The sequence below is a fragment of the Onychostoma macrolepis genome, chromosome 17, assembly GCF_012432095.1.
Source record: "Onychostoma macrolepis isolate SWU-2019 chromosome 17, ASM1243209v1, whole genome shotgun sequence".
NCBI lineage: Eukaryota > Metazoa > Chordata > Actinopteri > Cypriniformes > Cyprinidae > Onychostoma > Onychostoma macrolepis.
In genome coordinates, this window is record NC_081171.1 from 19,305,561 (window position 1) to 19,332,910 (window position 27,350).

Below are 27,350 nucleotides of genomic sequence, written 5' to 3' on the forward strand. Positions count from 1 at the left end.
AAGAGTTAATCTTAAAAAAATAAAGCATATACATAAACCCAAGTAGGAAATAAAACATGTGTGTCCTAAACTCCTGAAACACTGGTGTCACTGCAATTTATGAAATAAATCAATTAAATCTGTTTGTTTGTGTGTGTGTGTGTGTGTGTGTGTGTGAGAATCTTCAGATGTTTTTTGTAATCGTTACATTTATTTAAATAACTGTATTTTAACTGTAACTGATCACAATTAAATTTATTTCGTAATTTATTTACACATAACTAGTTACTACCCAAAACCGATTATTGCCCACCAACATCATTAAGCTTGCCAAATCTCCGGTGTTGTGGTCAGAGTTCGGCTGCTCTCGCCTGACTCCTCCCCTGAGTTCGATGTGCTCGTCTCTCGGCTCTGCTCAGGCTTGTCAGTGCGGGCGAGAGCGCTGCTAAACATGGCGTCGGACGGGATGATTTTAACCAACCACGACCACCAAATCCGAGTTGGAATATTGACAGGTAAATACGAAATGACACTAGCTGCTTTTACGCCTCGTCGCTCGTGCTGGTCTGTGCGTTCATGCTGTAGCCCGCTGCTGTTTGTCGTGCCGGTGGTGATTCCTATCTGAGCGAGTTCTGCCCATCTATCGCTCGCGTTCCTCGACTCATTCGCAAAAGCTGTGCGTGTATTTATCTATATGTCCTGGTATTCATTTATACATCTATGCGATAATGTATCCGGCTCTAAGAGATCTGCCTTTGGTCTGTCATGCAGCACAGCTCAGTGTCAAGACAACAGTTTGTGTGATGAATTATTCATAGCTTGTACGCAAGACATCCACATAACATACAGCAGATCGTTGGAAAACCCTCTTATATCTGTGAATGAACTCTGTGGTCGCTGGCATATGTCTGTTTATGGGCATATTATCATGTGTGGTTGTTGAATAGTGCTGCTATGTAGATACGAGTTGGTATTTGGAGTTGGTCACGCAGTGTTTTTTTTTTTTTTTTCCTCATGGATTTCTGCACAGCAGCATCTCAGCTTCGGGTTTGCTTTGAGGCTGTATTTTTACACATGCACGGTGATATATTAATAAATACAGCGTCTCGTGCAGTAGACACATCCACTCAGGAATGCACATTAAACACGACTTACAGGGTTACCGATAATGCTTTCACTATGCACAGCGATTAAGTGGTATTCTCGTGCATGCGTTTGAATCGTCTTCATTGATCGCCACCCCAATTTTGGCTAAAAACGGGAATGAAGCAGCCGCCTTCCTGTTAAATATCGCTGCCGTAGCTTCCCCTCGGGAGCAGGGGGAATGGGTAATGAATAGCGATGTCCGATTCGTGAACTAATCGTTCTTTTGAGTCAGATCTTTATAACGAACCCGTTCACGATTGGAGGAGGAAACTTGTTCGTTTATGAGTCGGATTGATCGAATGTCAGTCTGAGTGATTCTGACTCATTAACTCATTGATTCGAGAATCGTTTTTTTCAACTTGTCTTACTGGTAAATAATATGCAGAGTTCCATAAATAGGTTCACAACTTAATTATGTGACAGTTGTATCAACATGTTCAGTCGCATTAGCAACATTTCAGCAAAATTTGTAATTTGTCAATAATTTAGCAATGTGTTGGTCATCACTGCTAAGTTGTTTTACAAACTTGAACCTGCTGCGAAATCAGTGTAGGGAAATCTTTCGCTGAATTTACTCAATTTATTGAATTTTGCGCAGGAAAATTCGGCAATTAAATAAAAAAAAATGAAATAAAACAGCCTTTATAAAAACATGTAACAACTTTTTCATTGGTTTTGTAAATGTAAAGGTCCGTTCACCCTTAGGACGATAACGATAAAGATATAGTTCTAAAAATCGTTCTCAATATTAAAGAAGAGTCCACACCACAACTATAACGATAAAGGCACAGAGAAACGATATCGTTGGAATCACTTTCAGAACGATTTTTTCCAGCTGATGAACAATACAGACATTGACACCCAATCAGAATCCATCCTGCTATAACATGCTGGAGAATTTAAAGCGGCAGATGGGTGTGCGCTTAGAATAAACAGACGATATCGTTCGCTGGTGTGGACGCTAGCATCGTTATCTTTATAGTTATCTTTATAGTTATCATTCTTGGTGTGAACGGTGCTTAAGCGATCATTTATGATCTGAATAATAACTACAACAAACTGAAGCAGTTACAATAATAACCTTTATTAACAAAATTTATTTCGAAAAGCTTCATAAACAGCATTATGTGCCTACAAATGGAAGGGTTTTAGAGCATGTAATATACCACAACCGGATGTCAGAGATCACGTGTTGATGTAAAAAGAATCACGGAATCGTTTTTTTTAATCGGTTCTTTGCTTAAAGGAACCAGTTGATAGAAATGAATCAGACTTGCCATCACAAGTGATGAAATGCACACACTGACTGAATGCAAATGTCAGTGACTTTGCAGTGTGTCACATATTCATGACATTCCTCTCGGCGTGTTTCCGCGAGCCTATTCCGCAAGCACGAGCCTCCGAGATGCTTGTCGCGAGGGGGAATGGCATAAAACATTGTGGGAATCCCCCTCCCCCCACCACACACATACACACCCCTGTGTAAGCATGACCGCTGGCCGAGGGTGCTGTCCACTGTTTTTGGTGCTGAAACGCCAACAGCCTAATATTTGTGCTTGTCGCAACATTTTCCTTAGCTGTGTGGAGCCGTAACGGAAATATATTTGAGAAGGTGAGAGGGATTTTCCCGAGGACATTATACGCACCCCTCCTTTCCTTTTCTCTTATACTAACATCAGCTGATCTAGTCCATCATTAGTCGCAGTCACGCCTAGCCCTTCTAGGAGATTGGTTAGCATGCCTGCACTGTGTAGGGGCATTTCGTGGAAGCGCACGCTTATTGATGAGGAACTCTGTGTGTGTGGAAGTGTGTGTGTGTGTGTGTAAAGGAGGCAGGGAGGGAGTGAGTGAGAGCGAGTATGAATGCCTTAGAGTGAGACAAAAATGGGTCCAAGCACATAGAACTACGGAACGTGCATACTTAATAGTGAGCAAGCGACACATCGTCGTTTCTAGACAGTTGTGCATTGACAAGCAAAAACCTTTTGACCTCTTGTTTGAGATGTTGTAAAGTGGTGAAATAGAAACATAGCAGGGGCTTCCAAATGTGGATTAGTCTAAAAATAGGTCTCCAAAATGTTTAGACTATGCATTAAAATTGCATGCAAATAGAATTGAAATTATAAAGGATTGATTTTGTGCTATTCAAAGTTGATTTGTTTTGGTGTGTATTTTTAGGGTAGCAGGCGAGACCGAGTCTGCATGCCCTGCAGATTTCCAAGTGGTTTCCAGGCAAATGTTATCATTGTTCCGAGTGCTGTGTGGTATTACGAATGTTTAACATATAACATTCATAGCCTGGAACATTTTAGGGGGCAATATTGAATGAATATAGAGGATGAATACAGAAATCTCTGGAGTCTCAAGGTTGTGGTTGAATGCAGAGCTTAGAGGCTTTAATTTTTGGAAGGGTGTTGCTTTTGGTTTTTCATAGAACAGTAAAATATTTGTATATCCTACAAACTACCTCCTGAAGGGGATTGTGATATTGGACTGAATTTGTTGTGCTGTAAATGCCATATATTTACTGCATTCATCAGGTTTGCTCAACCATCATTTATTCATTCTGATTGCTTGAGCTGTAGTTGCATGCTATGGAGGGTCAGACACATCTATCACCAAGTCATTGGTTCCTCTTTGATATCTGATACATGAAATGACACATAAAGGAAAAAGCGCAAGCTTTTAGATCGTTTCCTCTCCAGCTCTCATCTTTCCATTCAAAGGTGCCAGCATCAGAGTTACATTCATGGCTGTGGATGCTGTCAGGGCTTGTCTCTGAGGTGTTCAGAGCGATCCTCCCGTGTGGGCAGGGCTCCTCCTTCTGAACAGCTGTCGTGCTTCAACGAATAAACTAAAGTCAGGTACATGCCCGTCACTGATGGGCTTTATTTCCTCTAACACAGGAAATGATTGAGTTTTGGAATTTTTAATATTGTCCAAAAGGTTTTTATTCTTCCTTTTATGGAGTCCCGTACGTGACACGCACACATGAGATGTGGCCAAGAATAAAGAATTTGTTACACAATTTGACTAAAATGAGGAAATAAATGAACAATGTGGCCATGATTTACCCAAAACGAAAGAACAAATTAACACAATTTTTTCACCTCATGTCATGTGCAGGGATACATAACTTTGGTTTACTTGGCCAGATATTTAACCACTAACCTGAAGCTTTTTAAAATGTATTTTAGAAAGTGCCACCTTGTCGTTTTATTGATGTGTAATATGCTGCATTCCTTTGTGAAGGGTTCATCCCTATGCCTTAATTCCTTTGAGAAATGAGGTATGTAGGGGACCAAAAATATTTGTGTCATCTTCCCGAGCCAATTAAGGAGGTGCCATCATTGCACAATTAATCCTGTGCAAAGAATCATGGGAGCAAAGTCTCCATCAGTTGAACCCTTTGACATTATTCTGAAGGAAGCTTTGAAGTGGTCAGTTTTGAGCGCTTCGGTTTGGAATGACCCTTCAATATGGCAGCCGGCCATGATTGTTTTCACTCCGAAGTACCCTTTCCAAGGTTTTCCATTTGGAACACAGTGATGGAGTGAGGCAGGAATTAGTCCTACAACCCAAAATCATGTTAGAGTTTTTGAACTTTTGGTACTATCATCCCAAAGTTAATGAGTTTTTGGTTAAATGGCTGAAATAAGGACATGATTTATTTGAGCTTTTACATGTTTTGAAAAGCTGCTTTGTATTTATACTTACGCTCTTGCAAACTATTCTAACTCTGACTTTCCTGCTTGTAGATTTTAGATAAAGATTGAAAGAGTTGTCAGAAGCTTAGTGGTGGTGACGTTTAAGTCATGTGTCTATTGTGTAGTTCTTAATAGCCTAATTTTAACGTTTAGCTACTTCTTCTGGTTGCATTTAGGCTTCAAAATTCAGAAGTTGTGTTCATTTGTGAAGATTATCTTGATGACCACAATGTGTAAATCTCATAAACTTCTGGTGGATGCACAGCTTATTTTCTGCTGTTGTCCAAATTCCAATAGAACAAATCCTTTTGGCTTTTGAAGGAACCAAGGTGATGCTAATTTCCAAGTTGGCCTACAAAAATACATCATCCCTGCATAACAATCTATTATAACAAACACTCTATTATAGCAATCCATTCAATTTTCTTATGGTTGATTGAATTTTTACATCCTAGTCACCTGTGAGCTGCTCTGCCCACTTGAGATCCACCTTCAGATGTAGTTCCTCATGGCCATTGTGGTGTCAAAGCATGTTAGCACCCTTGTGAAGGGTGTCTTTGTGCTAACACTCAAACAGCTCTCCAAAAGTTGACACTTCAAGTCCCTTTAACACCTCCTGAAACCCTCCAGTGGTGAAGGAGCAGACACTTGAATAGCAATTGGTAACTCATGTGCCAGACTTAAAGGCAATAGAGGACCTTGTATTTGAAAGACATGGGCCTCTGCCAAGATCTGATCTCAGTTGAACGTCAACAGTTGCCATTAATAAGCCTTAATGAAAGATAGTTCAGATGTCAGTCCCCAGGTATCATTTCGAAGCCATCAGTATTGAATTACAGGGGCATAATTTCACAGGTGTTGGAAATTCAGACAAGATCAGCCCCGGAGAACGCAGATAACAGAGCATTCTGGTCAGTGTTCTCAGAATGGCTCATCAAATCAAAGCAAAAGGTAAATGTGCAGCTTTTATGTAGTGGTTTATGCGAATACTCCTTTCCATGTAGACACAGATGACATTTTTGTGGATTTATGCTCCTTGTTCTGTGACTGTAGTTACCCTTTGGGGATGTAGAGGACAAATGACTTCAGCATGATGTATATATACATTTATGGTATTCCAAGGTTCGTCGTCCCTTAGTTTTCACCACAGAAGCATAAGGGTGTATTTGTGTGTATTTTTGAATGTCAATGGCTATGTCGAAAGATTTTGCTTCTACATTCACTTAATGTTATATCATTCCTGAGTTGTTTTGCTGTAAAAATCGCTAAGCATCATGCTCGTGCATGACGTTTTATGTCAATCCGGTTGCGTAGCCGTCATACGGAGCAACCATAGAAACCAATCGAAAGCCGTTTTCATTCTGGTAAACGCATTATGCGGAAGGTATCTTCAGTTTAGCGGATTATTAATCTATTCCATCGAGGGATTTCTGTCCAGATGTGGGCGAGATGAAATTGCATGCTCATGATAAATCCACTGCAGTTGTTATCTGCATATGTTTAGAGCTCAGATCTCTCAGCATGGGCACAAGAATTTCTTTTTGAAGCGGATTATCTTTGAAGCATCTCTCTGCCGTTTAGAGAGCCATAGCTCGTACTGAGATATACTTAATGTAAGTCTCGGTTATAGTGTAACCCCATGGCAATGATGTATTCTTTGAAACGCCTAAGGGGCCCACTTAGTCCAACTAGAACAGACAGAATTGAAATGGAAGCTTCTGTACGCAAGTGCTACACAGAGATTTACAGTTAAACATTAGGTAGCTGAGTATTAAGAAAATATTCTTATTCTTTATTATAGCTATTAGACATTTACATAAAGACATTCTTTCATGCAGAATTATTTTGGATATTATTTTACATATATGCTTGCATACATATTACAAAATTCTTAGTTATGCATTATTTTTTGAAAATGTTTTACATAAAAAAAATTCTGATTGCGAAATTTTTTACATTGTGTGTTTGATAAATGATTATAATTTTTTTTACATAATTATGCAAACAAACAATTTTTATATTCACGTCTGTTTTATGTTATATAAGAGCCATAATAAAGAATAATTATAATTGTCTTTACATCTAATTATTTTATATGAAGTGGAGTGGATTGAAAGCTGCAGCAATAAATTAGGCCTATATGAAATAAATCCTAACATAAGAAGAAGATTCAAATCTAGGCATGATTGAGTTGTTTATTAAGTGCCATTAAGGTCATTAACAATTTACACTTGGTTATTTATTGAAAAGTGAGTCATGTCTTCTTTGTTGATCTGCTATGACTGTTAAACATATTTTACTGGATAGTACAGTTTTTAATGTAAATACAAAACATTTCTACTCAGAGATATGTTTAACTGATGCATTTAAAAAAGTCACCTACATTTATTTTAAAATTTTTGTCTTGTATTAATCTTAAATGTTTTATGTAGTTTTTTTGTGAATTGTATGACTCCTGTTATTCTTTTTGTTATAGCCAAGAGACCTTTGCTGCTGACATGGCATTAAAAAATAATTATATGCAAAATTAACAGTGTATAATTCCCATCATGGTTTTATCATTGTTTAATTACACGTTTATTTTCTCAAGAAGGTCACCCGGCTTGGATCTCCCACTCTCCCGCTCTGCTATTGGTTGCCCTGCTGACTGACAGTTCTCCTGTCCTCTAGCAGTTTTCCAGCAGGGTTGGCTCCAAAGCCTGCCTCTATTACCACACTACAAGCTCCATTCATAAATGCGTAATGGCTCATGAACGTGTTGGCTCTGTGTCTGTGTCCTGCTGGGGATTTGGAGCAGTGGGAAATATGATCCAGCAGGACATTTATACCATGCCGTCTAGCCTATGCTTCACTTCCCACTTGCACTCAGAGTGTGTGAACTCATTGCAGTAGGTGTGTTGTGTGTTTTACACAAACAGTGTGTATGACCTTCATACAGCCAGACAGTCACCCAAGTTTTATTTGTTTTTTAAGGAATAGTTCTCCCCAAAATGAAAATTTGCTCAGGCCATCCAAGTGTTTGCTCACCGGTGGGTGACCAATGGGTGCCGTCAGAATTAGAGTCCAATCAGCCAACCCTCTACATTGCGAGTAAATCACTCGCATTTGTGCCTAAATCTTCACTCTGGGCGACTAAATGATGTCTAATATTAGCCACTGGCTAATAAATTCTCAGATTTTACTCGCCAGTGTTTGAGTTTGAGGCTAAGTGTAAGTTTAGAACAGATATTCTCTTTCAGAGTTCTCTTTCCATCAGTTGATCTGTGCTATTTTTCATTTCATCTCAATGGATGGTCAGCGCACCCATAAACTCTAGTGTGAAGGTGTACGACTCGCCGCTGCTTTGCTTTTTTCTCACACACAAAGAGAGAGAGCGAGAGAGTCTTGCATACCATGCAGAATTGATGCACTATATGTAAACGATATTCTTTGTTGTATTTTCTTGTCAAAATAAGGAGTTCCTTTGGACTTCTTCAGCTTTTAAGAACTGCCGGTTTCTCCTGAAGTAGGTGGGGCTAATGCGTAAACGACAATCTCATTGGCTTGCGCTCGTCTGCGTTTGGATTTCAGCAAATCAATTCGAGCGAATGCACACAACCTGATTAATATTAATGAATCCAGCAGCTCGTTAATACTTATTGCAGTTTTTTCCCATTTTTTTTTTTTTTTTTTACACAGAATGACCAAAAAAGCATCACCACCAGTCCTAAGTTTAGTTAAACTTACTAATATATGGTTACCAAGTTTTAATTCAAATGACTAAAGTTCTATCATTAAATGATACTTGATTATCATAATATCATATTATAATGCTTGACTGACTGATGTTAAGAGTGTGCTTTCATATTTAAAAAGCTGTTCCATTTTACAAACATTATATGTTTGTAAAATTAAAATATAAAATATATATAATATACATATCCATATATAGTATATCAGTCTGGCGAGTAAACTAAAAAATGTACTAGTCAATGGCGATTCAATTGCCAAGGTGTCCGTAGAGGGTTGACAGCTGATAAAAACATCACAATAATCCCCAACTAATCCACATCCAGTCCATCAGTTAATGTCATGAGAAGTGAAAAGCTGCTTGTTTTTGCAGAAACAAATCCATCATTAAGGCATTTTAACTTTAAAGTTCACTTCTGGCCAAAATATGATCCATAATAACACTTTCTGCATTGAAAAAGTCTTTCCCTGTTGTCCTCTCATATCAAAATCCACCAACATATTTGTTTAGAGCTGTTTTGGACTTTTTTTCTTGTAAACAGAAGTGCAGATTTCTCTCCTAATTCAGACGAGAAGTTTTATTATTGATTATTGACTCGTATTTTGGCCAGAAGCAGTTTGTTTCTTATAAACACACAGCTTTTCATTTCACAAGATGTTAATTGATGGAGTCATGTGGATTATTGTGATGTTTTTATCAGCTGTTTAGACTCTCATTCTGACGGCACCCATTCATTTCAAAGGATGCAAATGATGTAATGCTAAATTTCTAGTAATGCTTCAGGGTGATTACATTTTCAGCAATTTTCATTTTTGGGTGAACTATTCCTTAAGTAAAATAGCGTTTTTAATGCCTGCATGATTTTAATTCATATTCTTAAATTATTATTTACATTTATTTTCAGCATAACGTCTAACCTTACCTAATGTCATTTGTGGAAGGCTGTCCCTCAGTGTGTAAACACTTAATAAAGTGTGTAATACTCTTAGTCTATAATAAAAGCTTAGCAGGCAGAAATATTAAGCTGAAAATGTTGTTGAATACTTTTAAGTTGTCCATTTAGTGTTTGCCTACTTTTCTAGGCATAGAAACCTATGCATTACTGACATGGATGGTGTTTGGAGTGCTTTTCAGATACGTCACATTTTTTCCAAGTGTCTTCTTGGTATCCACCATCCAAATGGAAGTCAGCGTGTTTACTTGTTTAGCTGGTGTGTTTTGCACAGACAGGCTTAGTAAGCAATTCCACTTCACCAGTCTCATGTCACCATGTGTACTGCGTTACGGTTACACTGTTTAAACAGTGCAGTAGTTAAATGTGTGCATAGAAACCTACATGCCTTCTAGGCTTCAATTGTGAGTGTATTTACTGTTAACACATATCTTGTTAAGACACTGAGGGACAAGTCAGAGTCATTGTCTGTAGTAATCAATGTGGTAATGATACACATGCTAAACATAGACATTAGGCCTGCAACTGTGATTTAAACATTAGTAGCAGAAGTGCTGTAGATATTGATTTATGTCCATGTTGCATGAAGCTTTGGTGTGGCATTTTTCTATCTGTGTGTATAATTCTGTTTAATTAAATATAAACACATCTTGATTTGTACTGTATTTTGCTCCAGGCATTAAACATTTATATATATATATATTAGGGATGCGTGATATTGGATTTTTGCCAATATCCAATATATTATAGACGAGATATTCGTTTTTGTTCTGTTTTTAATATTGCTCAGCCCTGATGATGCAATTATTAATTTTATTTATTTATTATTATTATTATTTTTACTTTAGTAAAATTTTAAGTGGTCCAATTACCCCCTCCTCCCTTTCTCCTTAAAAAATGCTTTTGTAAGTTATTGTTAGTCGCTTCAATATGAGCGCTAAAAATAGATTGTCTTCTATAAACATCTATGTTAATGAGAAACAGATTTTGCTTATTCATAAGAAATTTATATGCTCAAATGCTCCTGAGATCCATTCCAGAATGGCAACATATCAACTTAACAAGATATAATTCACTTCCGATTATGACTTTTATTTCAGAGACCTCGTGCCTTTTTTGGCTCTTAATGATCAAGAAATGACCTTTGGCCTCCTCTGTCCCATGATGCCCCGAGAGCTGGCCTTGAAATTGTGTATTTTTCACGCTGGTCTCCTGACTGCTGATTAAATGGACCTCTGAAGGGGTTCATGGCTGGTCGTATATTTATCACGTGCTCAACCATTAGAGTTCACAGAGCAGCCCAGATCACGAGATGCATGCAAATTACACACACACAGCAGTGTTTTGCATCCTTCAGAATTGAATTGAGAATGCTTTTAAAATTCCAGTTCAGTTGCTGAATTTAGAATATTTTAATCGGTGATGTAAAAGCTACATATAAGAATGTTTAAATGAATGCATACACACAGATACACTAGCGCAGTGGCTAAAATGCAGCAGTGTTTGATAGTTAGCAGAGCAGAGGCTGAAAATGAGCACGATAATCCTCATGCAGTTTTAATCGGCCTTTAATCATTACTCTCATTACACCCCTCCACTGTCAACGGCACTCAAAACACACATCCGTACAACGCTAGACACATGCAACTCTGAATACATAAGAGAAGGCCTGTGTGTTCTTGGAATAGATTCAAAAACATGGTTACGTTATTTTGATTGTGTGAGCAAATGTGGTATTATTGTACAGTTTTTGTAATTCCTCATGCTGGGTAATATATTTTTATTCTTCTTATTTTTTTCCATGATTGTTGAGATGTCACTGCTGGTGATGTGAACATGTACATGTCACATGTGTTTGGATTCAGGGCTGCATTCTCTCTGCACCAGCCTTGTAGAGCAAGGCCTGATACAGCTTGTATTGTTTTCCGTTTAATCGCCATAAAAAAGCACATCAAAATTTTTAGCTCCAGCTCTCTAAGCTGTTTATTATGCGTTTCTATTTACATATCTTATATCACAGTCATACATGCCCATATTATTTGTTAGACTGAAACTGGCTATCTGTTTATCAGCTTGTTAAAGAGATAGTTCACCAAAAAATTAAAATTACCCCATGATTTACTAAACCTCATGCAATCCTAGGTGTATATGACTTTCTCCTTTCAGACGAATACAATCGGAGTTATTAAAAAATTAAAAAATATCCTGGCTCTTCCAGGGCAGCGAATAGTGGAACACAGAAACGTCTCTACACACTAAACATGAAGCTAATAAACAAACGATTACAATAGTATATTATTTGTATCCTCCTACTTCTAATTCGTGACTGGTGTTTTGTTTTGCTCTCTCCTCTGCGTTTCCGTGTTCATCACTTCTCAGTGGAGGTTTGAACACTGTGTGAACGTTATAATAAATGTATTAATAGAGCTGTTGTAATTATTATCATTATTATTGTCTTTTTAATTTTATTTAACAGAACAACAGTAAAATTACAATACTAACATTTATGAATATTGATGGGGCTTTTATTTTGACGGAAACCCGCAGGAAGTCCTCAGTGCTTCTTTTTGTTTGTTGGACAGCAGCAGATTTATAAATTATTCTCATTACTAATTTGGGAAGATGCACGTATCACATTGTCACATGCCTTGTAAAAATTCTTAAAAGTGTTAGTGAGCAACTGACGAGTAATACAGTTTCAGCGCAGATTTCCCTCACGGTTTGGACTTTGAACCCTGGCAAACGAGACAGCGTCGCGAGCTCCTGCAGCGCTATTTGAACACATGCAATTCATGCGTGAATTAGAAAACATAACGTTCTGCAGTGTATTTAATTGTTTAAGGCCATTTCGCAATTTTAATCATCATACAGTAACCAGCAACAACCACCTCTTCCTCTTCTCATCGGAGACATGCGATGCAGTACTAAACGGTGTGTCGGTGCTTGTAATGATTTTTGCGTCTTTCTCTGACCATTTTAAATGCTTCAACACTACCGTCATGTTTGCTGCATTACCTCTATTTGATCGCGTCAAGTCATTGTTCGGTATAATTTATTAGGTCTTTTTGGGTTTTTCAGCCGAATGTGCATCCCTAGTAAATACGTCATCGTAAAAAATGGCACTGCAGAAGTGCTCTTTTTTAAAATAAAAACCACTGATCAGACAATACTTGTTCTCAATTTTTATTGTCCAAACAGACGGTGTGTGTGTGCTTGTGTCATGTTCTGACTTTCACCTGTTGCTGCAGATAGATGTAGTCCTCACTGGCCCTCTCTGGCTGGCTCTGACCTGCACTGCACTGTATCTACCTGTCTTTGACATGGTTTCTTCTTGAAGACACCTTGAATGTATTGCTGCTGTTGTCCCCTTTTCATTTTTTACACAAAATTCTGTCTAAAAATTTTAAAAAACTTTAATAAAAATTTGTTTATTCAATACAAACAGGTGTTTACTATTCTACATCTTAAAATTCCAAGTGTCAGAATGCTAACATCATTAAAACCCCACATTTTAGCGTTTACCACGTTACTGCAGACTATTTGGGAAAGTGATTTTGCCGTTAATCTTTGATACAGCAGGAAGAAACGTAACATACCGATTTCTATTTTAAGTGGTGCAGGTGCATGCGGCAACACAAATAAGTACAAACTCTAAGGAGCTTATATAGGCCTATAATTATAATTGAATACTTACAATGAACACAGACGTGGTCTGCAGCCTGCGAAATCGCGCTTCTCCTGTTTGAGCTGTGCAATTGACAGCATCCAATGGTGTTGAGCATTGTGAAATTAACAGCACTCTAATCCAATGGCATCATATACGGGAAATAATTGGCAGCGAACCAGACAGCGAGTAGGTGTGTTCTATTTCAAGCAGCACTACGCTGCCGATTAGTGTATGACCGTACCACATCAGCGGCAGTGCGTGAGATTTTAAATGCACCCGAACTGCTCCGCACCATAGATGTTATACTCTGATCAGTCTGCGCTGTTGGGGGGGCACAAGGGGGGGCCGGTGCCACCCTGTGCCCCCCCTCTAGACACACCCCTTTCACAATATGACACTTTTTTTATCATGTAAAAATTTATACTGGTATTATCGTGGACGGTATATGGCACACCCCTAGTGGAGTACTTTTTATGATGGATGGACACACTTTCTTTTGCTTCAAAATCTCGACCCCCATTCACTGCCATTATAAAGAGCCAGAACATTTTTTAATATAACGCTGTCTGAAAGAAGAAAATCATATCTACCATAGAATGGCTTAAGGGTGGGTAAATCATGGGGTAATTTTAATTTTTTGGTGAACTATCCTTTTAAGGACCTGGGCTGAGTGTTGGTCTCAGGAAACAAGAAATTGGTCCATCTTTATCACGAGTCAAGAAGTACAGATACTCTTTCTGGATAAGCCTTTCTTAAAGGGATAGCCTAGTTCACCCCTAAATGAAAATTCTGTCATCATTTCCTCACCCTCATGTTGTTCCAAACCTGTGCGAGTTTGTTTCTTCTGTTGAAAAGACAAAAGCAAATATTTTGAAGAATGTTGGTAACCAAAAGTTGACGGTGGCCCCCATCCAAATTGAAGTCAATGGCTACTGTAAACTGACAGAATTTTCATTTTTGTAGCAGGCTGTTTCTTTAAGATTACTGGCCAGAGATTTCAGTACTCAACAGTTAGAATTAAACACATGAACTGCATTCACAATTTAGTATTATTATTATTATTATTACTACTACTACTACTTTTTTTTTTTTTTTACTTTTTATTGAAATATGAACTTTAATCTTTACCTTTCTATTTCTTTACTTTTTTATTTATTTGCTTATATATTTACATTTATTTATTTATTTATTTTTAATATATATATATAAATGTAAGTGACAAATTGACTGGGCAGGCAAAAAAAAAAAAAAAATTCCTTATTGTTGATGCCTGAACAGCTCGGTTATATTCCGGGAACACTTCTCACAGTGAGGTAGAAACTGTATCAGTAACAGTACAAGAGGCCCATATGGTGGAAACAGACTGTGTGAGAGAGAGAATCTGCCAAAGTGTCTCAGTAATGATCTCTTCTCTTAAACATGCCTTCCCATCTGAATGCGCCTGTGTTCTGTTGGCCCGTGTCTGGATGAATAATTTAACTCAAGCCTTATCTGGACACAGTGTGACTGCAGCGTCTCAGATAATAGAATACAGACATTAATCACAGACCCCCCTCACCCATGGCTAAAGGAACCCCCTGGAATCAAATGGACATGCTGCTCTTTATGTTTATGTAACCTGTTGGAGTGTGTGTTTCAGAGCGTATGTGATTTGTTGATGTTTTCAGTGCTTGGCGTTATTTCAGGTTTCTGTGAGTGCAACATTTGGAGGTGGGTAGTGCCCGTCCTGAGAAAGGAGGGTGGTAAGTTTCTCTCTCAATCAGATAGACATGCAAATTCATTTGATCCAAGAAAGAAGGGTTGTACTTGCAAAAAAGACAAGGACATGGCTAGGTTTTTGGCAAGCAAGCTTTTCTGTGCCAAACAAAAGAAGTTATTAAGAGGTCATTTAACCAACGCTATTATACAAACAACTAACCAGGTATGATGCAATAACAGCTCTCTCCATGCAATTTTCAGTTTTTTTGTCCCAAGCAGCTGCAACCACAAAAGAGAGTTTTGTCGATGACATTATTATTTTTGCACTGGCACGCCTGCCCCCATGAAATCTCATTGGTCCAAGTTTGTGTTTAATGTAGAGTATGTTAAACATCAAATATTTCCAGTTGGCTATAATAGCTGTGTCACACAGCCATTGTGTCATATATTTTATATCTACACATGCAGCTTGAAAGTTTATTAGAACACCGTAAAAACAGTAATATTGTGAAATTTTTCAATTTAAAAGAACTGTTTTATATTGCGAAATATTTAAAATGTAATGTGACGCAAAGCTGCATTTTCAGCTTCATTACTCCAGTCTTCAGTGTCACATGATCCTTCAGAAATCATTCTAATTTGCTGATTTGGTGCTCAAGATACATTTCTTATTATTATCAGTGTTGAAAACAGTTGAGTTGCTTATTTATTTATTTATGTGGAAACTGATTACATTTTTGTTTTCAAGATTCTTTGAATAAATTATAAATGTTTTTACTGTCACTTTTGAATAAAAGTCCTTGCTGAATAACAGTATAAATAACATTTCTTAAAAAAATTAAAAAAAATCTTACTGACCTGGTGTGCAAGTAATAATAAAAGAATAGTAGCAGTAATAGTAATAAAAGTAATAATAATTTATTGTTGTTATTATTATCATCAGTGTAACTTCACAGTAATATATCCACATTAAAAAATTGTCTTTACAATCTTGAAAATGTATACATTTATTTCTGTCTTCCTTCTCTGATGTTACTTTGATGGCTTGGAACATTCTTAAACATCCCCTCTAACCGTCAGTCTGCTGCAAACTAAAAATGCTGAGGAGATGCGCTAAAATGAAACCCCCACCCTGTATTTAACATTCTGTTTCTTTCAGAAATACATCACAGCACTGAAATAATGTCAGTCACAACTTCCCAGTTCACACAGACTTTAAATCTTTCCAAAACAATCCAAAAACCATTGAGTGTGAATAAAGTCTTGGTCACACCTACTTGGGACTGAACCTGTACCACCAGCCTGTATTATTAATTTCAGGGATGTGAATATTCAGGGGTCCCACAATGTCGTCATAATCTTCATATTACTTGGGTCATATTGAAATACAGTTGCGGCTCTCTTTATATGCAGAAACACAAAAAGTGTTAGGACATCAAGACTTATTAAACTGCAATAAGGCTTTCATACACTATCTCTTGCAAATTGCGTATTTCATATCAGGCTTTTGTTTCTCTTTAATTCTATTAAAGGCAAAATAAATCCATATGAAGAATAGCGCGTCTGAGTTTGCACAACCGTATTAAAATAACTTCTGGCCGCTCACAAATAACCCTTCCAGTCTTGATGAAAAAAATTCATTGTAACAAATTTTCGAAGCAGTGCTATTTGTTTTTAATTTATCAATAACCCTTTAAAATGCTAATTAAAGCACTGATGCTTGGCTTCAGAGTGGAGATTCTGAATTGCGAATTGAAAGATGAGTGTAAGATAATTGTAATATTATATTGTATTGATTTAATTCTTTTTCTAATAATGGAATAATTCTAACTGGTCTAAAGTGTCAGTTTGTGTTGGCTGGAGTGGACCTACTTTGAAAAAAAAGAAAGAAAGAGAAACACCACAACTGGGTAATATAAGATGTTGGCGTAATGAGATCTGTGATATGATCTGAGCGCTGTGGCCATACAGATGTGTTTGGTGAGAGTGACTCACAGAAATGAGGGACTCCTGCAGGAGCGGAGGTGAGTCCGCAGACATCTGTCTGGAGAACACAGCTTCTGTCAACTCAAACTTCTTAATTCATTCTCTATCTCTGTCTCTCTCTTCATTTTCTGATGCAATCACACTTTCGGTGATTCACCGAACACACAGACGCACAAAGGGACTGAACAGAGCACCTTTAAATCAGCGTGGTGTGAGACCCAGGGAGTCGTTCCGCAGCAGATTAAGCTTCCGATTCGGATGCAGAGCTGGATTGTGGGATTACAGCTCTCACACATTGAAGCTCAACTGAGTCTTCATCCGCAATGTCTGTCTAGTGAAGGACAGTGCTGCTGTTACAGTCCCCAGAAACCATTTTCACAAATTGGTCTGCAACTTGAGGCCTTCAGGAAGTGCTCTTGTTTTTATATGCATATTAGCACATTTGAGGCTGAGCTGTGTTTGTGAATGTTTTAAGGGAAAGTTAACTCAAAAATCATCGTCATTTATTCAGCCTTATTATTTCAAACTCGTCTTTTATTCATCTTTAAAACAAATTAAAGGGAGATGCTATGTGATGCTGCTTTGCATGTGTCATGGCTCTCATGAACACGCATTGAAGACTGACACGGAAGAAAATAATTTATTGAATAAAGTCGTTCTATCTGTTTTTTTTTTTGTTTTTTTTTTGTTTTTTTTTGGACACAAAATATTCTTGTAGCTTTGTAACATTTCAGTTGAACATGTCACATGGACTATTTTAATGATGTCCTTACTGCCTTTTTGGGCCTTGAAGGTGGTAGTTGCATTGTTTATGGAGGGTCAGAAAGCTCTTGGATTTCATCAAAAATGCAGTAATTTGTGGTCTTACAGGTTTTCAAAAGTCAACTAAAAGGTTGACTTTTTTAGTCAACAATGCATTTAATCCAGAAAACATCTTAATAGGGAGTAGTATCATTTTAAACAGAACTGATGAGAAGCTTTGCACCACTCTAAGGGTAACACGAGGCTGGCGACTTTATATTTTTGGGCTTTTGCCACTTTTATTTTTAGAGGTAGTCACGAGCGCATAGAAAGTCATGCGATATCCCGAGTTAGCACATCAACATGTCTGGCTAGGCCACGGCTCCAACACTTTTCTCTGTGCAAAGGCCCAGTTTTATTTTATCTTATGTTTACCTATTTAAAAAGGAAGATGTGTTGGGAGATATTAAAGTAGCTTTTAGTTTGTCACAGTCTTACACCATGATTTGCTACCTGCTATTGCTAGTCAAAGTCGGATGATAGGAGGAGGGACGTTTTCATTCTAGAGACTAGGAGACTGGAAAAAAAAAAAAACTGGCATGCCCCGGTTTGGATTCATCAAGCGATGGTTCACCCAAAAATGAAAATTCTGTCACCCTCATGTTGTTCCAAACCTGTATGACTGACTTTCTTCTGTGATGCACACAAAAAAGAAGATTTTTGATTTCTCCATATAATGGGGTTTTATGTTCACCAAGACAGCTTTTCTTCACAGTATCTTCATTTCTTTCCCATAGAAGATAGGAAAACATATAGGTTTGAACAGATGTGAGGGTGAGTATGACGATGGAATATTCATGTTTGGGTGAAATATCCCTTTAACAATTTTGTCCCAGAAGAGAAAAACTGTTCATTTCAAATGTGCATATCTGCTGAAAGTTATTATTTTTTTTTTTACTTTTATGAGTACAGTTAGTTTTAAAACTTTTTTGTGGGGTCAAATTAAAAAATTTTAATCAATCTTTGTATTTGAAGGTGAGTTTCAGTAGTATTTGAGCAAAACGCAGTCACTTTGGTCAACTGAAATATTTCAAAAAAAAATTACAGAAATGCTTTTTCAATAGAGTTTTATACAGTAGGTCAGTTAGTGTAATCGACCCATAGACTTCTATTGCAGGTCCATAATTCTCAGTGCGTTTTAGACTTTTTCTATGATTTTCGGTCAAAATTGATAACAGATGCTTGCAATGCTCCTTAACTCATAATAAACCCATAATATGCCTTTAAGAGGAATCCCAAAATCTTGTTTGCACATGTTACAGTGACAGCTCTGCTCTTAATGAATGTCTTGCAGGAGAGTAAACAGGTTAGTTTCTATGTGTGTGCTTGTATGTGCAGAAATGAGGCAAAAGTGCTAATGAAAGCACAGGGGTCATCAGCAGTGGGCTTTAAGATAATTACCAGCGTTCACAAGGGGAATAGCTCTCTCTCTCTCTCTGTGTGTGTGTGTGTGTGTGTGTGTTGGCTGTTAGGGTTTGCGTCATTCCTCTGTAAATCTAAATCTCCTATTCCTTCCTGTGTATTCTTTTTCTTTCAGGATGTATGTTGCATCCTGTTAATCATTTAGCCTATCTACTCTTCTTTCCATCCTCCTTTTTCTTTCCTCCCCAGTTCAGCTCATCCTCATTCGCTCTTCTACACCACCCCCACTCTCTTCTTCTGTCTTCAGATCCCTTCATCATTCCTCATTGTTCTTCTTGACTGACCATCTGTCTTTCTCCATCTCTGTTTGTCATTCTGTCTTTCTCTGTGTCTCTTTGCTGTTTTTTTCTCTCTTTATGTAGCCTATAATTTGAATTATCTCTGTCTTTTGATTTTTAGAAGTGGTAAAAAATGTAGAAGAGTGAAAGAGTGAAAGATGACAGGAGTGGTGGGATGGAGGGATGCGAAGAGATGAGTGCTGAGATTCCTCTCTGTTGTGTCTGCAGCGGCTTCCTGAACGAATCTCTTCTCAATATTTATCAGCGTGCTAATGAAATATTAATAATGGCGGACAACCCAATCTTTCAGAAAATCTCACAAAAAAAATAAAAAGACCATTGAGGGAAAAATGTGGAATTATTTCATCGTAATTAAAATGGAAAAACTCACGGTTGAGACTTATTCCTCTCGTTTTTTTAGGTAATTGTATAGTTGTGATTTCCAGGTCTGGAAAAATAAAAATAACATTTCTCTAACGAATACACTGTAAAAAGTGATAAGTTGACTTAACTTAAAAAACTTGAGGAAACCCGTTGCCTTAAAATGATTAAGTAAATGATAATAAAAAAAAAAGTTAAGTGAACTTGACAATTCACTTAACTTATTTTTTTAATTATCATTTACTTAAAAATTTGAAGGCAACGGGTTTCCTCAATTTTAAGTTGTCAACTTATCACTTTTTACAGTGTACGTTACGTTATATATTATATATACTTTTCAAATATAGATAATCATGGTAACAGGATTCACATCATCCCCTACTGACAATCGTAAGATAAATCGAGGAAAAAAGAGAAGTTTATTTACTTTTTAAAATGTTGATGTCATTTTTGACAAGTTTTTTTTTTTTTTAATTTATGGAATTGTTACTTTGTAAAAGTAAAAAATATGATGATAGCAGAGTTGCCGCATAACCTGGTGTAACTTTTTAAATAACACATTAGTGTTATCTAGACAGATTTAATGCAAAATGATTTTATTTTTATGTATTTTATGTATGTATTTTCAAAATGTGTTAATTAGCATTCTCATGATGAAGAAATTTTTTTTGATATTTTTAAACTAATGGAAGTTGGCATCAGCTATTTATTGTTATAAGTTATTTTACACTTATATATGAGGGATAATGGCCCCTGTTTTGTGGAATCACCCATGTCATAATTCATATCATCATTTATTAAATGGGAGTGTGGTCTTTCCTATACTGGGAATATTTGTTTGACGTTTGACATTGATCATCAGTGTGAACTTTCAAAATTTCAAAAGACAGACTGAAAGTACTTGCATCTTAGTGTTTCTTTTCTTTGTGTGTGCGCTTGCTTTGTTATTGTGTGGTCTTGTCGTTGTTTGCATGTGTATGTGTGTTCAGCATTGAGAGATGGGCTACATTTTGCTGACTAAGTAAGTTAGCAGTGGAGCTGCTGTGTATGATGTTTTATTAATCTGCTCTGAAAAGAGAGAGAAGACGAGGGCAACTTTCAACTCATGGCTTTTAAGTCATTTTTCACTCAGACTTAGATCAGGGTGCGTTCTTTAGATTGACTTCACAGAATATCATGATGGGATGTTTAGTGGATTCTGTTGATGCAGAAGCCCAGTGAGATCAGATGATCTTCAATTTGAAGTGCCTAGTGTTTCCGCAACAGTTTTGGGATTTGTTTTTTACAAAAAAGGCTTTACTGATTTAAATTAATTTACTTTTTATGAGGAAAGCAGAAATGTGTGGCTTGTTATTTTGTTAAAGCACCTATATATTCTTATGCTATTTAAGTTGTCTTTTTAGTAGTGAGACTAAACTATGGTTGCAATATGCACTTACAGTGGAAGCACATGTGTTCAGGAAGTAAATATTACAATACAAAAGTGTTTTACTACTTTCTTTTAAATCACAGTAATTTATCATAAGCTTTGTGCATATTTAGCAAATGTTACTAGCTTTATATGTCATTAAAGATTGAATATAAGTTTAAAAAGTATAAAAATGTATAAAGATTCGACATTTAACGTGCAAATTCACCACCAGTGTTATCTTCGTATTATTTTTATACTATTGTAGTACTTATTAATATTTTGAATTCGATTTTTTGTAGTTTTAGTTTATTTTCATTTGACTTTGTTTTAGTAATTTTATGTGGCTTTGTCATTTTTGTTAGCTTTTTAAATATTTATATTAAGCTTTTTTTTTTTTTTGTTAAACCTCTTACTTCAATTAGTTGCAATGACAACATTTCTAATGTTCGGTCTTTCAAGTTTTTATTTTAACTTTATTTATTTTACTTTTATTTAACAAGATTTTATTAATTTTTTTTGTTTCAGTTAACTAAAACAGTTGTAGTTCAAATAAGCTCAAATAATAAAAGTGTTTTACTAAATAATTGTATTTTTTTTTTTTTTGTCTGACAACAGCCGTATTCTCAAACCTTATAGTTCATTTTTCTTGTTATTATTTTTTGGGGGTAATAATCATATATATATATATATATATATATATATATATATTAGGGTTGTGCCGATAGACGATACTATCGTCTATCGACGATAGTCAGCCATATGGATGATAGCTAATAAAAATGACGATAATACGGCTTATTTTCTAGTTCTTGTTTTTTTTATTATTATTAGGCAATTATTATTATCAAAGTACAATTCATTGGCCCTTGCATAGTTTCACACTGACATCGTCGCGTAACCTTCACCCACCAGACCGACGTGCAGAGGAATATATAAAAAAAATCATACATAAATTTATCAGTGTTAATATACAAAATTATGTAATAATATAACATTTTTGTTATTGTGTAGTTATGTTATTTTTGTTGTTGTTTACACTTTATGCAACTAAAACAAAACGAAAATCATGCGGTTTTGTCGTTTTTTTAAACATGGCTAAAATAACAGCTGTGCAAAAATGATGTCTCTTTATAACAAGCAGGCTTGACATAATTTGTGAATGAAGGAAATTTAGTTTTAAAGTCGCTTGTAATACGTTTTCAAAAAGGAGTGATTCCCTTTAAAAAATCGTCATAAGCATTCCTTGCAAGCCGCAAATGTATGATGCGTATTCAGAATAAATGCACAATAATCAGTCGGCTATGAAAATGAAAAGCAGGTTTATTTCAAACTCCAACTTGTTTAACATATTTAACATAAAAGAGTGTTTATCTTGTCGCTAATAGCCAAACACGTTTCAATAAACAAAAAGCAAAAAAAAAAACAAATTAAATAACCAAGAACTAAAACAATGCAATCTTAGTTACATTGCTTACAGATTTAAAACAATATGACTGTTTACGATGCAAGAGTAATGCTTCTGTCTACAGATTTTTTGCCAAAAAAACAAGCTGGTTAACTTTTTCTGGTTTGAGTAGGCTGCGAAGGAGTAATTATGTTGCCGGCTGCGCTAAACACACGCTCTGAAGGGGTGCTAGTCGCGGTAACACACAGGTATTTTTTTGCCAGGTTTGCCATTAAAGGAAAACGGCATCTATTTTCTTTCCACCAGTCCAGTGGCTTGTCATCACCATCAATTACTTCCTCTTGTAAGTAAGACGTGATTTCAACCTTCGAGCAAAGTCTGCAAACTGCCTGCGTGACATCAGTGGGGTCACCTTTTTCATCTGGTGTAAACCCGAAATATTGCCAAATAGGCGATGTGGCATTTTTCTTTCCCACCAACTCCATCCTCCTTGTCAGAATGATAGACGGTCCTCATTTCCCATGTGTCATTCCGCGTGATAATTAATAATTACGTTAATATTTAAATAAAAGTGTAAATAAAATAATAAAAAATGTAGACTAATAAGTAAATAAATGATCTTATAAATAAGCAAACAAATACATAAATAAGCAAAAAATTGCCCCTCCCCCCGATACTATCGTGTATCGGCGATCTTACAGGCTGACGATAGGACGATATGACAATGGGCATTATCGCGCAACCCTAATATATATATATATATATATATATTCTTATTACAGTATGAAGTAAAAAATGTAGCTGGCCACATAAAACAACAACAGCTTTAAAACCCAGCAGAAACCCAATTGGGTGCAACGAAAAATGCAATTGGTGAGTGGTTTATCGGTTACAAATCGGTTACAAATGTCTGTGGAATTTTAAGTCACGTAATTCATATTCATGAGCACTGTTCACAATTGGGGATCATTTGTATTCTCGTATATGTGGAATAGCAAGTCTGAATGGCTAAAGGTTTTGCAAAAAACACAGCCCTGACTGAATCGAGATGTTGCAGCAGTGACCTGGAGCCAGCGGTCATTCAAAACAACCAAAAATACCAGTGACTTGAAGCAGTCCTGTGCAGAGAAGTGGGCCAAAATACCTTCAAGTTGATGTGCTGGAGTGATGGAGTAGCCTGCAGGAAATGTTTGGAAGTCATGACTACTAAATGAAGTGCTACCCAGTACTTCCTGTCACCACTATATAAATGTGTATGGCTGTGAATGTGTGTGTTTATAGGAAAGATGATGTTGGTATTTTCTCGATGATTTAATTAGATGCCCCTAATTTCTCTCTAGAACAAGTCCACTATTCTCTCACATTCCCTTCGGCACCCTCCCCCCTAAATAAATAATTTGTCTTTTTCTCCATTCCCTCCTTTGCCTTTGTGAAACGCTTATCTAGAAACTGAGCTTTTGTAGACTCTATACAGTACGATACATTTTGTATAAGGGTGCTTTGAAATGCAGCCCACAGATTTAAGTTCCATTGTGACTTTCTCTCTTCTCTCCTTAACATCATCCCCTCACACACGCGCACACACGCATGTGTCCAGCACTGTGAACTACGTGCCTGGGGATCATTGTGTTCCTGTCACTGATCTAATGGAGTTCACCTGAAACTTACACAGACCAGCTCCCTCTCTTCTTGAAAAACATTTTCCTTTCAGTTCTTTTTCCATTTTCTTTCCATATCTCTCATGTTTCCAGAGCAGTCTTGCATAGTCATGAAGGTGGAGGCAGGGGGCAGTAGAGATGCTCATTGATTATATCTAGAGCAAGGAGTGAGTAATAAATAAGGTTACTCTTGGGGAGTTGGTCCAGGGGGCTTTTCTGATTGGTCAGCAGGATGTTTTGCATGCGTGACTCCGATTGGACACACATCTGAACACAGCAAAGGCCTCTAAATCATTTTGATAGTAGTACTTGAGAAGGCTACTATTGCTTATATTTGAAAGAAAAAAAAACAAAAACACTCTGACCTTTTATATTGAACTTTGGCTCATATCTTGTCCTGCACCATTTATGCTAAGAACATGAATGATTTAAAATTGTGCACCTGGTTTGGAGAGTTGAGCCTCCAAGGACGATTTGTCCGCTTTTGGATGAAAGCAGACAATTTGACATAAAGCGACTTACATTCAAGGTATTTCTTGGGAAATTAACCCATGACCTTGGCATTGTTAGCACCACAGCTACAGAAATGCAACTAGAATATCATAGAGACATTTTTTTTTTTTTTAAACAACATGAAATGAAAAGTCACCCAAACTATTTCCTAAATGCATGTTATTGATATTCTATATACCTAAATATACATGGGAACAATTATATGTGCATGCTTTATTTTTCCATTTTTAATGTTTAATCAAAAGACTTCTCTCTTGTGACGTATACCAGACTTTTCCAGTTATTATGGACCAGTTTCACCTGCAGGGCAAATTAGTGCGAGAGCGCAATTCCAAAACAACGCCGTTGGGAGGGGAAATTTCTGCGGGTGATTTACTAACAATGTGCAAATTAAAGAACACAGATACAACATCTCATTTACATATTGACCAACGCAATATAGGCTACCAAGCACAGCACAAATTAGCGTAGTCGCAAGTAAAGAATAAAGAAATAAAGAAGCCACAGTATGTTGAATATAACTGGAGGCCAACAAAATGAATGCTTCCATCACCCTGTTTTTATGCACAATTTGAAGTATTGCATCAGAAACAAGTGATGGAAATGCCAAATTGTGGGGAAAAAATTCTTTAATTCACAAGAGAGTTTTTAACACTCGCTTGAGGTGGTTTTTGATTTGTGCAAAAAATTGTTCATGCAAATAATGGGAGATGGAAACGCATTTGCTGAATAAATTCCTCCATATGCATCAAAAAGTTAATAAATTCCTCCGTTTGCATCAAAAAGTTATGTGACTTTGTGTGATGGGACGACATAACCTGACTAATCAGTGGACCGATCTTGTTGCACAGCATCTGAAATGTTATGGTCATTTTTAAATGCACGAGCAAAGTCATCAAAGTATTTTTCTATAATTACCTAACTGGACTGTTTACATGATTATGTTCCAAAACAGCTGGTATCCATCTCCAAAAGCAATGACTGCATTTATTGTGTTTAGTCTGCTCACTCTGAGGCGAAAGTAAATTATTATAAATGGAAATTATTGCATTCAGTGGCTTCTTCTACTTTTCTTAGTTATAATTACTGCCAGTTTATCAAGAAGTAACGATTTTGTTCTCTTTGAATCATTGGATGGAAACTGCTTATTCGCAAATATTGTATGTGATATTCCAATTTGCACATAAGTTAAATTCTCAGCTTTGGATGGAACCCCAGCTAATATGTAAGAAAAGATGTCGCTACTTCTATTTCATTGCGACTTTAAGGGATCGTTCACATTGAAAAGAATGCTCCAAATGATACAAAGTTTTAGTAGTCATTTTAAGTCTCTACACCACAGCTGTAAGATTAACAACAATATAGTTTCAGAACAATTTTCTTCCAGCTGATGAACGATAAAAACATTGACAACCAATTACAATCCACACGACTTTAAAGAACTTGAACATTTCAAGTGACAGATGATGTAATTGCAGCATGCACTTACAATAAACAGAACATTGTCATCTTTAGGTGTTGACAATAGTTTATTATTAGTTTATTTTCATTATTATGGCACTTTTTACAGTATATATGCACTGTACTTACCTAAGAAAATACTGGATAATATAAGGTAACTACATGGTTTAGGTTTAGGGATAGGTTCAGGGTTCGTATCTAGCTATTACCCAGTTATTGTAATCACTATAACAAGTACATAGTATGTACATGTGGAACCGGACTGTAAAATAAAGTGCTACCATTATTATTATTATTATGTTTATCGTTCTTGGTGTTAATGGGCATTTGCACCCAGAAGAACTTAGCTACTGTTTAGGGCTGGGTTTTGACACAAATTTCACAAGGGAACAAAACAAATCTCTCAACTAATGCTGAAAAATATACATGAGAGTTAGTTGTGGTAATACTTTACTAAGTATTTATAAGTATCAAACGTTAAAATGAACTGATTTGTATACAACCCGAATTCCAGAAATGTTGGGACTTTGAATAAAATTAAATCTAAAAGAATTTCAAATCACATGAGCCAATATTTTATTCACAATAGAACATAGATAACATAATAAATGTTTAAACTGAGAAATTTTCATTTCATTTTTGATGCCTGCTACAGGTCTCAAAATAGTTGGGACGGGGGCATGTTTACCATGGTGTAGCATCTCCTCTTCTTTTCAAAACAGTTTGAAGATGTTTGGGCATCGAGGTTATGAGTTTCTGGAGTTTTGGTGTTGAAATTTGGTCCCAGGCAGGCCAATTCAGCACCCAGACTCTTCTACTACGAAGCCATGCTGTTGTAATAGCTGCAGTATGTGGTTTTGCATTGTACTGCTGAAATACACAAGGCCTTCCCTGAAATAGACGTTGTCTGGAGGGGAGAATATGTTGCTCTAAAACCTTTATATACTTTTTAGAATTCATAGTGCCTTCCAAAACATGCAAGCTGCCCATACCGTATGCACTTATGCACCCCCATACCATCAGAGATGCTGGCTTTTGAACTGAACGCTGATAACACGCTGGAAGGTCTCCCTCCTCTTTAGCCCGGAGGACACAGCCTTTGTGATTTCCAACAAGAATGTCAAATTTGGACTTGTCTGACCATAGAACACTTTT

General features: G+C 36.6%; 1 protein-coding gene across 1 annotated transcript in view; it reads left to right on the plus strand.

Moving 5' to 3' along the window:
* Nucleotides 1-345: 345 nt before the first annotated feature.
* Nucleotides 346-27,350, plus strand: part of gphna (gephyrin a) — an 89,375-nt gene continuing 62,370 nt past the window's right edge. Inside the window, 1 exon segment of the mRNA XM_058749338.1 lies at nt 346-494. Coding sequence (XP_058605321.1) covers nt 431-494 — 64 coding nt within the window. The 5' untranslated portion in view covers nt 346-430.